Genomic DNA, 14,483 nt, shown 5'->3' on the forward strand with positions numbered 1-14,483 from the left:
CAGCATAGACCACCATGTGCGAACAGAGCCAAAGCGAGAGTGAAAACCTGTAATTATAGCATAACTCTGTCTCGCATAAGTCGACATCATATAAGTCGAAAATCGCCAAAATCGACACAAGTATGATACTAAGTCCCTAATTTGTTTTTTTTTTTCTTTAACGTTTGCTGTCACGTGAATCGATATTCGCATTAGTCCACAGAACTTCACCAGTCCCATGGGTGTTGACTTTATGGTTTTAACGCGAGGCGTGAGGAAATTGAAAAAAGAATTCAGACTGGTAGGACTAAATATATTGCTATGAATATAAAGGGACAGAGAATGACAAACAACATATGATACGGTAGAAAGACAAGAAAATCGAGGTAAATGCTCACAAAATTTTATAACACTTTATTGAAATTGTCATCGGTGAAATGCAACATGCTAAAATTATTTACGCGAAATTGCACATACATTTATCAGTGTTAGCTTTTATTCTCACAAGAAAAAAACAACAACAAAACAAGCAATTGCGTTTTATGTGATGTTGAGTGTAGAATATCTGCCTTTTCACAAATCGATTTATCGTGCAATTTTTTTTTTCATATTTGCCTTGCATTTTCTTTATTCAATAATCATTTTGATATAGTTGGATTACGGTAAGGAGCCTTACTTGTTCGTTCCGCTTTCCTTAAGTTTCCTCTGAACGTAAATTGTTTTTTTATTATTATTATTCATGATTTTATTGATTTTAAACGGCACAACGGTATACAGATGTAGCGTACATAATTGTATAACAAGAAGAGGGAAAACCCCGAAATTCTTCCGTACGTAAGTTATCTCCAATTAAAGGAACGCTGTAATGTAAATGTATGTTGACTTGTTGATTCATGATACCCCAACATCACTTTTATTATACACGACCAATTGAATATCTAAATACACTGTCCGTGCGATATATATTCTATAACTTTCCTCTACAGCATTTTTGTACAGATCGCCAAGAAAAAAAAAGTCCTTCAGACGACGATTCTGAGATCATTTTGTCAATCATTGCTACTTTAATAGTATGAATAACCAAAAAAAAAAGAAAAAATGCAGTGCAATTTTCCCTAGACTGAGGACAACTTCTGTTTCCGCGATACTACTTCACGTATGGACCTACAATGTACCATGATCACAACAACAACAACAACAACAAAACAGTGCGTTGGTTTATTTTTTTGTTTAATTTGTCGGGGGCACATCGAAGTTATCTGGAAAAGGAAAGTCATGAAATCTTCTTGAACGATTATTATAGAAATTGACTGTGATTGTCTCTGAAAAAAAAAAAATGATATTACGCCCGTAATTTTGATAATGCCCGAACAAAATTTTAAAGCGCTATTTTGGATTTTGTGGTATTTTCATTCAAAGATTTGTGAAGTTGAAAAGACAGGCAAGGCATGTTACACTGCAAAAACTAGGGTGTTAAATATCTAACACCAGCACAGAATCGAAAAATATTAACACTCTTGGTGTTGATTTTAGGTCCCGTTCAGAAAGAATCACACCAACTGGTGTCGAAATATTCAATTACAGGTTGATGTTAGAGTTTTGGTGTCATTAATTGGTGTTGAAATTGCACATGCGCATAAGTCAGAGAATTCGAGCAAAATCATTGGACGAAAGTTGTCATGTGACCTCGCTCTGCGCTCTCGGATCGCGCTGCTGGCCGGCATTTATGGCTAGCTAGCTAGCTGTGTGTGCGCGGTGCATGCATATGTTATGTGTATAGTATGCATTATCAAGGCCATTTTTTATCGATGAGGTTTTCTTCGCCTTCGGGCCGCGGGTAATGAAAATTCGACTCAATAATATCCTCATTAACCAGCAGTTAAACAGCACAATCATGCCGATAAGTGTAAAGATTTGTTCTGGAGATCGCCGAATCAGAAAGTTGCTGCCACTAAATCCAGAAGACATCGTAGGATTCTTTGAACTGAGTAAGTGTACGGTACCTGTTTTTCAGGTGTTTGTCATGAGTCGACTGTACAATACTGCTAATGCATGTGGAGCATGTGGAGCTGCAGCTAGAGTGCGTGCGACAGCGTTGCACCCAAAAGTACTTCTCCTACTATCCTAGTCTACAGACTACAGGTAGTTTTCTAGACTTAGAATCTAGTAGGTCCTAACGTTAGAAACTAAATCATCCCATTAAATTTAGAGTCTAACTGCTACAACGAGCCTTGGGCTTGGACCAAGCCTTCTTGAACTTGAAGCCTTGAGCCTGGGGACCACGCAAAATACTTCTTTATAAGCGAATTTTGTTTGGCAAGAGGAGTTCATATCATGTGCAAATGTACAAAACTACAATTGAAACCTTATCTACTGGTATGTTATGTGATACAATGCATATAGATCTATAGCCATAGAGTCTAGTGTTACTGTAGTTTTTAGATGATAACTATTTCTCTATTTGTGGTAGGTGTCTATACTTTACGTTAGATCTAGACTCTGTAGTCTAGTCCAGGTCTACAGAAATTACATTATCTTCTTGGATAATCGGTGTGCTCTCCCGATGTGCTCCGCTTGTAGTGGGTGCAACGCTGTCGCTTTTGCAATAGTATGTGTGTAGCTACTGTATAGTGTAGTCTGTAGCTAGTCTGTGCAGCTAGTCTGTTACTAGTGTTAGTCTGTTGGTCTGTTTGTTACTTTAATATTAGTCTGTAGTGTTGGTCTGTTACAAAAATGTGAAAGTTTTTGTTGAACTTGCTCTCATTTAATTCTTTCTTTCTACATCAATTTTGTTCTATCTTGGAACAAGTGATCCTTGGGCTAGGCCGGCCTTGGTAATACCAGGTGTGAGTTAATGAGGTCAAATGTCATCTAGGTGGTCAAAGGTCAAATGATAGGTCTGTTAGTCTGTTACAAAAATGTTAAAGTTTTTGTTGAACTTGCTCTCATTTTTTTTATTTCTGCATCAATTTTGTTCTAACTTGGAACGATTGATCCTAGTTGGGTTAATATCAGATTTGAGTTGATAAGGATATTGTCAATGGTCATCTTGGGGTCAAAAGGTTACTTGTTGTATTGATTGCAAAATCAGGCGAGACTTGTGCCGGCCATGGTTCGAGAACCACCTTGTTATTACAAAAAAAGTTCTTGGTTTGAATGTTTGGAATGATAGGATTTGATAAATTTTATGGACATCTTCAGTAAAAATGTAGGGACAGCTTAAGCCCTAAGGGGGCCGCTCACTTGGTCTAGCCTATCCTGGTCTATCGAGGTAGGCCTTAATACTGTCACAGCCGGGTTCAAAAAATTGCATGGCTATGTAATTCTTTCACCTGGGGTGGCAGTAAGGCCTAGACCAACCTCTAGACCAGAATAGGCTAGTCCAAGAGCTAGTCTCTAGGTCAATAGGGTTAGAGCACCAGCGAACGACTCCTTTAGGCCTAAGCTTTTCTACATTTTTACTGAAGAAGATGTCAAAAAAATTTATCAAAACCAGTCATTCCACTGGCATTAATCGGGGGGGGGGGGGGGGGGGGGGATAAAGTATGTGATAAATGAGATATGTGTCATTGTATTAACATCATATACTTAAAAAATTGTCAATGTCTTTCCCAAAAACACTGAAAATTGCCAGAATGTTCAAACACACTAGCGGTATAAAAGTTATAATGCTACTACAACTGTAGCTATTATCCTGTCATGAAACCATACAAACTGCAAAGTATACTTAAGTCATTTTTTTATTACATTTGTAAATTGTAATAGTTTTTCTCTCCCCACGCCCCCCCCCCCCCCCTTACAGTCAGAAGAAAATTCAGCTTCAGAGATGGCGAAGATCTTGTTTTAGTGGATGAACATGAAGGCTTTAGTATCGACGATGATGTATTGGGAGATATTGTGACCAGCCAGCCTGATGTTAGCCTCATGGTCCTGAAAGAAGATGAAGAATGGTCCAGTAAGTTTTTAATAAGAGCATTACATTTCTGGAGAAGTAAGCAGTATGCGAACAATTATAGGAATGTTCCATTGAACATTCTCTGTATTTGCAAAAGGTGCTACTGGATACAGCCACTGTATTAAAATGAACAATTCATTGCAAATTAAAGACAAAGGAAGCTAGTCTTCAGCATTGCAAACTTGCATTTTTGCAGAAATGTTTTCTATGCGATCATCTTGAAATTTGTTGGAAATTCCTATCTATAATTATGTCCTACCCATTCAAGGATGGTATTTATTCATGAATGTACGGCTCACAGTTTCCTGGACCTACATGTGTCTTGAAGACACCTCAATATTGTGAATGTTTGATTTAAAAAACATTTTGGTGTGATGTTTGAGTTGAATGATACTGTCCAAAGGATTACATAAACAAGAATCTACAAAAGTCTGGAAACTTATCATTGTTCATCTGTATGGGTATTACCAGGGAGGTGGCCATCTCCCTGGTATCACCAAGTCCCTGGCTGGTGTAAATTTACTCCTAATTCAAGAAGATCTAGTAATTGCAGTGTTTCTAGTATAGTACGCCTTTTTAATTATTTGTTGTGCCTAGCATTCTTATGCTATAAATGTATGATTACGTATTTCAAATCTGGGCGGACAACTCTGTCAAAGTTTACAACAGTAGCATATGACACGAGTGCTGTTTTTCCCATGGTTGGCCCCAGCTGATAAATACTGTGGGGTAAATACTGGTCTTTGCCGGATATTACCGTCTCGCTATTTATGATGAGAATGGGAAACACAGGGGAATAATCAATAAGTCATTTCATGAATTTTGTTAATAAAGGAATACACAAATCATTGTACATGAAGTATGATTAACCAAAATAAGAATAATAATAATAATAATAATAATAATAATTTATGGCAGGAATTCATTCTTATTGCTGGGACAAATTTTTGCGCAACGTTTTCTGATCTATGTATCTGATACCATTTTTGCTGTGTACAAGAATTCGAAAATTGTAGCAGTCACTTGGGAAGGAATTGCTTCTATTGTAAATGTTTACTCCAATCATTCAGTGGCACTTGCTCGACAACTTCTGAAGCTGAATGGAAACTTGACAGTCATGGAGCCCCTGTCATCTTTTGACAGCTCTGACCAGAACAAAGAAGGTATTTTTGCACATTCCCTGGAATGCACCCTCTAATTTCATAAAGAGTCTGAAGTGTCATCAGAAGTTAAAATTAAACCAACCTTATCATTAAACATTCTAGTGATGGTCAATTTTTCATGGAGCATAATCACACTCCCACATAAACACAACACAAATGTGGGCCAGGAAGCTTATTTTCGAGTAGCCATACACAATTTTCCCCACCCTGAGAGGGGACTCCCTCCCGGATCATCCCCTCATCTAGTTATTTCACTCCATAGGATTTTTTTTACAAAAAACAATTTCCAATACTCTGAAAGTATATTGTACTCACTTAAATGTGCATCAGAAAAAGTTTATTTCTAAGATGCCAATTGCTAAATTTTCCCTACCCTTAGATGGGGCAGTCCCTTCCAAACCTTCCCCTGCATTTTACCCATCTAACTTTAACTTTTAACATTTTTAAGTCGTCCAAAGGAAAGACCTTATGCCGTCATATTTGTCCGTCTGTCTCTCCGTCTGTCTGTCAACAATTTGGTATCCACTTTTTCATCGATCTATATCTTGGCTCCGAGTTAACCAAACAAGTTTATATTTGGTATCGGTATCCTTTAGGACTTTCCTGATATTAAGCTCATTTTTGTGTTGAGGTTGAGCTTAAAGGCAAAGATCAAAGGTAATTCAATGTCACATGGGTTATATAAAACAAATGAAAATAGATCTTTCTCGCAATATCTCAAGAACGGTTTGGGCAAACAACTTCAAACTTGGTATATGTATACCTATGGAGGTGAAATCTGCCATCAGTCGTACGAGAAGAAATACGTCAAATTCAAAATGACGGTGAGTGGGGGACCAAGGGTACTTTTGTTATTTTTCAGGAATACAGTGGGTCACCATGATCGTCGTGACAGTGTCCAGTTTTGAGCATTACTAAGTAATTCACTATCCGTTAAAGTTTACAATTGTGGTGTCTCAATCTAACTGATTGCCGCGCTTTGCTGACTGAGAGGTGATGCATGAAAACAAAAATGTTTTAGAAATTTTGCCGTCTTACACTATCACGATATATGTGACCAAAATCACTATGATGATAACCTCTAAGTATTTAATGCTCACGTATCATTCTCTAAGTACTGTCTATAGGAAACCAAAATATACTATATGGTATATCCGGTTTCTCACAGATTTCTGGAAGAGTATTGGAAGCGTTAAGCTTTCACTTTTATTTGCAAATTTGCCATAGCTTCATTCTTACACAATATCAGAGAAAGGCAGCATGTATAAGACCCTGCAGCGCGATTCGCGAAAAGTTGATCGGCATCTAATTAAAACCTATACGCCTGACACATTTTCATAATAGAAAGCAGTGAGTAAAGCTGCGTCCATATACAATATACCAATCAGATGCAGTAATGATGTCATCCCTCACGAGTCTCGTTATCTTAAGGTCCATTTTTAACCAAAGAGGACTGTTTCTATTTCAGTGAGTAATGCATTGGAACATTAAATTTTGAACTGAACCGTCCACTGTTTCTTTGTAACTTATGCTTAAAGCCGCTTATCGGCCGAAAAGAGTCCTTTGATTTTATTTTTTAACAGTCATCCATGCGGAAAGTGAACTCGTCTTAAACTTTGCGATAGTATATAGGCCTATATGTGTTGGTGTGTATGTATGTGTGAGTGGTTGTGTGTGTGTGTGTGTGTGTGTGTGTGTGTGTGTGTGTGTGTGCATGTGTGTGTATATATGTATGTGTGTGTGCGCGCGTGCGTGTTAAGTTCTTAACAATTGCCTGAGACGTGTACCCCTTATTTGCCATGCTGGCCTGTACCTCATTTTTGACTCTCAAGATAAAAGTCTCTTTTTAAAATTCCTGATCGCTGATAACTTCCATTCCAGAGGGGTTATAAACATGACAGAGCTAAAATAGGAAGATGACTCCGATTCATATGGATGTCTCTTGGACTAACAGAATGAAGAAGGGACAGAGTAAAAGTGCTTTCACACATTCGAGACTTGCCGGCATAAATTGATCTTCATGAACCACATTCTAACATCATTTTTTCTTTCGATTGTCTTATCACATGACCGGAAGTATCCGATGCGTCATGGAAAAAGAGAGTCCCATGACAGCTTTTCCTCTCAGCTACGTCTAGAAAAAACATCGAAAGTACGAAGACATACTTCCAGAAGAGAGGAAAAGAGAAGAGATTAGAAGAAAATTGACAGAGAGTTCAAGACAAGTAAAGAAATAGAGATAGAGATAGCAAGAGAGATAGATAGAGAGTGAAAGAGAGAAATGTAGACAGGGAAACGGTGTCTACCGTGGAAGTTGGATTTATTTGATTTGGCTCAGAGTCCGCATTGTGTTCGCATTCAGACAAACCTGAGTATGGTCAGATGATCACAAGGGAATTCCTATTTGATAGATGTGTAGATAAGGAGATTCCCTAAGTGTGGATTTTACATGCCTTCATATTAATGTTCGTGAAGAAAAATATTGCCTGATGCTGTGCGACATACACAAACATTGTGATGGATGATGCATTAATTAGTTTCCAATGACTATATATCAAATTGCCCTCCTTCGTCACTGGTTTGTAGAGTATTGACAAAAGCATAATTTACGATCATAATAGATGAAAACGAAACACTGATGGTGACAGAGTATAAATCTATTTTATGGCGTAAATTCAGCTGCTACTTCTCCCAGGCGTTAAAGTGTGTATAGCTTGAGATAATAGACTAAAATCGCACGCCTTATCAAGTTATTGAATGCACATCAGATATTATTACGATAAAAGGAAGGATAGGTACAGCATATAAACCTGAAGCTACTGTTCAAATGAAAGTAGAAATAAATATGTTAGCCGGACGTTTCAATAGAGCACATTTTGAAAATTTTACGAGCGCCAATATTATTTTATTAAGAAGGTAATGATTGTAATATTCAAAGCCATAAAGATAAAATCGAAATAAAAAGGTAGAATTTCTTTGAATGAGGGGTAATCAATAATGGTATCATTTATCTTTAATGCCTTGGCTGAAATGAGTGATTATCGCCAGTTAGGAGATAAGCTGACTTTTCCAGGTATCTCTCAATGTCATGTTGCATTGCATTTTATCGAGTGCGTCTTTTCAAGGCGTTACAAGCTCGTGAGAGAGAGAGAGAGAGAGAGAGAGAGAGAGAGAGAGAGAGAGAGAGAGAAGAAGAGAAGAGATGTAGTTAAAGGGAATGTTTCCCCTACACTATAAACGTAGATTCATTGGATGCGGAAAGAGTAGTATAAGGGCCTAGAGCACTCAGGGAAAATCTTAAAAGGATCGGAATCTGAAAACGTTCATACAGTTAAGCATTTTTTAAAGTTTCATATTATGCTAGCTTATTATATTAGATAGGAACTTTAAGAATGGGCAATGTCACATACTAGAACAAGATCAATAGCTAGATCATGCAAGGAATTTCACATTTTAAAAAAAATCGAATTATCAAATTAGCGCTTGACCTAGGTCCTCAAAATAATGTCCGCCCTAATGTGTGTCAGTAACAATTGGTGGAGATGTGTATTATTCACAACGACTGAAGATATCCGAAATTCTTTGTATACTCGATTTTCGTACCTCGTATAGTCTTCTATGCTAACGCACAGTCGGAGGTTGGCGTATAAAGTTACAGGCATGACGTTGTCTCCTCTGCCTACATAACTAACTATAATTGGCGCATAAAGCTTTTTTGGGGGTTGGTTTTTTGTTTTGTTTTCTAATATCTGTTGCCTTGATCTCACCTCCTCATCAAGTCTCTATATACTGCAGTCAACGTCAATGGCTGCTCTTCATGCTGTCTGTCGGGTCAATGACCGTCACACAATGTCAGGAGTAAAAATTGGAAGAAGTGATCACGTCACTATTTTATTCTGGTTCTCAGGAAAACGGAGGAGGAGGATCGAGAATAGTGAAATACTGTGATATTGCAGTAGATTAATTTTAGAATGAAGTTGCTGTGCAAGGAAGAACGGAATGGAGTCCCGTGTCATACATGTCATATAGCAGAATAAACTTTCGCTTCTTCAGAATGTGTTATGGCGTGGGAGGGAAACCGGGGCTCCACTGTTAACATACTGACACATAATCAGTGAAGGAAGCAACGTATAGTTTAAACAGTCTGTATAGAGAGTCCAAGAAACACCGTCACGACGGAGAATCAGAACCATAAAAAAAAATCTTTGAGATTAATGGTTGCCTCAAACTTTCAACGCTAGTAATTACATTCTCTTCCTTCCGTTCATACTGGAACCAAAACCTGAACTGAAATCCTCGTTATGCATATTATACATCTAGCCTATATTGTAAATATGTAGGTCCTTAAAGTATTACAATATAGTCTGTTTTGAAGGCGTTTTTTACACACGAACTGCAAATCATGTAAACGTCGTAAGTCCAGTGAAACCTGTCGAGCTGTCCCCTCGAAGACTCTACAACCGTAGCATGACTTTCTTCCTGCAAGTTCAGTGAGTCAGTCAGTATGTGGTTTTAGGCATCGAAGTTTGGGAACATGCTGCAGTGAATATGCCTAATGTATTATGGTGTGGATGCAGTTCTCATGGGAATTACTGCATGTCGGCTATAATTTTCTCTGTCATCAAATCCCCACGAGAAAGAGGGAAAAAATGTGTGTGTGTGTGTGTGTGTGTGTGTGTGTGTGTGTGTGTGAGGAAGTGAGATGAAATCGAGACACAAAAGAAAGTATAAAAGAGACGAGAACTCAGTATAGTCAAGGGTCGTGATGATAATGCCTATAGTTTTACGACAAAGCAGGCGCCGAGAAAGGAGAAAAATACCTAAAGCGGAAGTATTATTTAGCACTGCGGACATTACATGCAGATTTTAGCATCTTCCTGTTCTTTGCAACTTGCTCGGGACGGTCAAAATCATACAACCTCGCCAAAATATCTCAACTACCCTGGATAATAATAGTTGTGCCAAGGAGCAATCAGCGACGGCTGAGAAAAACCCTTGTTAAGCTATCCCATGGGATATGTGTTAATTGATGTCGTTTACTGCCATCTCCCAACCTAAAGCGATAGTATTCACAATCAGAAGCTAACATAGCAGCAGGTCAGGATCTGTAATATCTAAAGGTCAATTTTGCGACGAAGATATAAGAAGGACCTATATTTTAAGAACGCCTGGTATGGATTTAAACTCTTATGAAAAAAAAATGAGTACAAGATACTAATCCTATACCCTTTATACAGATCAGGTACAATTTAATCAAGAGCAGGCAAATGGGATTTAGTGGCATGGCCTTTGCGTATTCCTCGAGCACTGAGTGAGCGAATTACTTTCCAGTATGATTGAAAAATCCCAGGCACTAGAAGGCTTATGTGCATAATCACTATCGTGTGGTTGCACTAAGCAAGTCGGTCCATTTCACTTTCGATAATTGCACGAATTCTGAAGACCCTGCGCTCTCTGCTTCCATGAATAAGTTATCATTTTTTTTGTAAATGTTTTTATTGTGCGAAGCGGCGCTGGACTTCAGTTTTTGTTTTTATCAAAATCTCTTGACTTGCGGTTTGATGGTTTTGTTATTCCGTAAGATCTATTGCGTCTGCTACTGTTTTGCTTGTTAACACGTATTGTATACATGATGGCAATTCATAGTCTGTGCTCTACATAATCACATTTATCGAGCCGTGGTCGTGTGATGAGAGGAAAAGTTTACTTCCGTGTGCAGCCCTCCTGCAAGGTTTATGTTGTCTAACAACAGGTGTCTATGAACTGCAGAGGAATATAGTGGACAATGGGTATCCTACATTCAGTCAGCGTCACTTGCTACAACAATGATTTGCTGAAACAGGCACATGACAATAATAATAATAATAATAATGATAATAATAATAATAATAATAATAATAATAATAACAATAACAATAATGATGATAATAATATAATGATAATGATGATAATGAAATATATATATGTATGTATATATATCATATATATGAATATATATATATTATATATATGTTTATACATATTTATATATATATATTTATATATATATATATATATATATATATATATATATATGAGAGAGAGGGGGAAGACACAGAGAAAGGTAACAAAGAAGACTGCATACATACATCTTAATTCCATATTCCATATGAGTACAGAATTGTTCGTGTAATGGTTCAACCTCATGGTTTGGATGACGAGGTAAAATGGCATTGAGGGCCGGGTGCCTCTAAAATTGACTAGCAGTCTGTCCTTGTTAGTGGAGTTAGTCATACATTTTACGTCAGCGACATGTTCTTTGACTATGACATCTTTAACCCAGTTTCGATTTATTTTCATCTTTCATCTTCTCTCTAGTCATCGGAAGAGAACACGGTAGCCTCGGCCATCACGATCCTCCTCCTGCTCGTCGGGGTGCTCTCCGTAGGCATCTACCTGTTGGCGGAATACCTGGTCAAACTTTCCCGCAGCCAAGAACTTCGTGTCAGGGACTCAAGCGAGGTGTGGGTCGCCGTCAGTCTCATGATCATCGGCGCAGTCGGCCTTCTTGTCTTCCTTCCCTGGTTCGTCATCTTCTGTGCGAGGACGGGGCGGACACCGAGGTCGCTGAGGGGCGACAACCCCGAGGACGACGTAGGAAACAGCAACACCAGTACCAACTCGTCAACGCTTGATACGTCCACGGGTGACAGTTTGTCAGAAAGCGGCGACGGCGTGATGGTAGAAAACGCGCAGGTGGCCGACGAGCGACTTGGAGGCTCCAGACCACAATGCGCGGACAGTTGTAATGTAGTGAGCACAGGCGCGCAGACGACAGATTGCACGGAGTCACAACGCGCATGCCCAGCTGACACGTGGTCGTACTTTAATCCAGTCGTTCATGAAAATGGAGTGACGGAGGATAGTATTCACTTCAGAGACAATCCAGAAATAATTTACGTGTAGCAGAACTTTAAAAGTTACACTCATCAGTTCCGTCTCATTTGCTGCTTTGTCTGATAATACTTGTGAAGTATGTAACGATTTGCCGCAGAAGCAGACTGCCTGATGACTCACAAAAAATGAAATTACCGTCAGTCAAAAAGAGCACAAAAACCGACTAAAATCAGCGCCGCTGAGTCAGAGTGTGATTAACAATGTGTTTGTTTGTTGGTGACTCTATCCCGCCTCACTTAGTGCACGTGCCACCTGTGGGCTTCGAGGGTCGAGGGATTACCGCCAGGTCGACCGAGGTGCCTCCATGGCCAGCATTTCAATTGTTGCCCCGCTCTCTTCTTCTCAACGAGATGAATCAAGACATCTAATGGTCGATCCACATTGTTTTTTTACCATTCGGTTTAGAACCCTAGCGAGATAGCTGCAGGACGCTTTATTTCCACGGCTCTGAAACATTTGATTTTTACCTTCCTTCACTGGAATCAGGGAGGTCTCACGACCCTGCTGGAATCAAATGGAATCGCTCTCAACCATGATACTTCTTGCTGGTTTATCCGCCGGAAGTCTACGAATGTTTTCGCCCTGTTCCAAGATGAGTCCCCATGGTTGTCCTGCGATGTAAGAGGCCGTGAGCAGCCGACGGGGCCCTCGCCTCCCGCGCAGCTGTCGATTCGTAGGGTGCACATCGAGAACAAGCTCCTACCCGTCTGGCTAAAAATTAAACATTTAACCTACTTACTGCTAACATGATGCCTAAAGCTCAGTTCACTGTCTGCCTGTGCAGATTCAAATTACACACGAGACATTGGACAGACAGTGTAATTGGTGCTGTTTAAGAGAAGCGACTGTCAAACGTTACAAGAAATAAGAAGTGGAAGAAACTCTAATTTCAACCATCTTGTTTCCATCATGAACACGTGCTAAAAGATTCCGATTTTGCGTACACACAATATTGAACTATAGATGTAATCTTATCAACAAACTGTACTTTTTTGTAAGATTGCAATTCTCCGAGTAATAAATGGATCAGTGTTAGTATGTTTATAATGATTTGCAAACATCCGCTAATTCTTGTTTAAACATCACCGTTGCAGCTTAGATTTTTTTCTCTTTGTATAGTTGATCTATCATTTAAGTAAAATAAAGATGAATAACTAGAAAATAAGGAATCTGAAGGATTTGGACAATTAAGCAAAGCTAGGCATAAACTATATTTCTATTTCAATTAAATCCGTAAAGTTGATCAATAAGCACTTCAAGACAATCACATGGCGTCTCGAACGATGGAAACTTTTGCTCGTTTGATCTAGAAGAACTATATCTCAGAATAGCGAGAAATAAATCCTGAATATTTTACTGTGTTTCCTCACCGATCACACTTTTTTCCTTCTGGTGAACAGGGGATGTTTCACAAAGAATGTAAGTTGATCTTAAAAGTAAAGACTAATGGTATGCTGATGTGTTTGTCTTCAATGGTGTTCTAACTTCCTTAGGAAAACAAAATGGAACTTTTTCATCGATACACAAAATGAAATAAGTGACAGAGGAGTTGGATAGTTAATTTTGATGACAATTTGAAGTGTATTCTGAACACATTAGATAATTAAGATAATGTTTTATGATAATGATAATGCTGAATAATAAACGTTTTAAAGTGATAATAGTTTTATGTTGATCTTAACTTTTAAGATCAACTTTAACGATTTGTGAAACACTCCCCAGGTGCCCTTCGTCTTTCACCATCATAACTATATCATCGAATTATATGAAGAATATACAGTGCAGAATATTTGATATTGGTTGATTACTTCTTCGTTATCTATAGCCAATTCTACGTGCATTATTTTCCGAATCAGTGTACATATATAGTTATTTAATGCTATTTGTTGTATTTTGCATGTGCTCGTACTTCTGCGTTGTTAATCATTCACTTTTACGCGTCACGTGAGTAGGAACATCGTAATAAATGAGCTGAATAATTTATGATGCTGGTGTAATCATAGAGTCGATAAAGTACTCGTTTTAATATATTGATTTTTTTTTAAAATTGAATTCAAGTTTTAATTCACCGTCATTTCTTCGAGGGTTTTCTCCACTTTTGTAACTTTTGGCAAGCTAATCGAAACTGCTGAATAAAGTTGATATCAGAAAGAGAGGAATTGTTGTGAAAGGATTATCTCTTATGTCATCGTCTTTATTGTTTGTAATAGTAAATAATTAGAACTGATGGCCATTGCACAACGACGGTATATATATATATATATATATATATATATATATATTACATGTTATTATATTATATTATATTATACTACATTATATTTCATCATATTATATTACATTATATTATATTATATTATATTATATCATATTATATTACAATATATATATTATATATATATTTGATATATATTACATAATATAATATGTAACACTACACTCTACTATAT

At 37.9% G+C, this 14,483-nt stretch overlaps 1 protein-coding gene across 1 annotated transcript; it reads left to right on the plus strand.

Annotated features, from left to right (window-relative positions):
* The first annotated feature begins 5,877 nt into the window (after positions 1-5,877).
* Positions 5,878-14,142, plus strand: LOC139738726 (uncharacterized). The gene is made up of 2 exons (XM_071649367.1): positions 5,878-5,921; positions 11,455-14,142. The coding sequence occupies exons 1-2, from the start codon at positions 5,916-5,918 to the stop codon at positions 12,040-12,042; spliced, it is 594 nt and encodes a 197-aa protein (XP_071505468.1). The 5' UTR covers positions 5,878-5,915; the 3' UTR covers positions 12,043-14,142.
* Positions 14,143-14,483: the final 341 nt, after the last annotated feature.

Source organism: Diadema antillarum, unplaced genomic scaffold, assembly GCF_040938485.1.
Source record: "Diadema antillarum isolate AM-2024a unplaced genomic scaffold, OU_Dant_1.0 scf00000029, whole genome shotgun sequence".
Lineage (NCBI taxonomy): Eukaryota > Metazoa > Echinodermata > Echinoidea > Diadematoida > Diadematidae > Diadema > Diadema antillarum.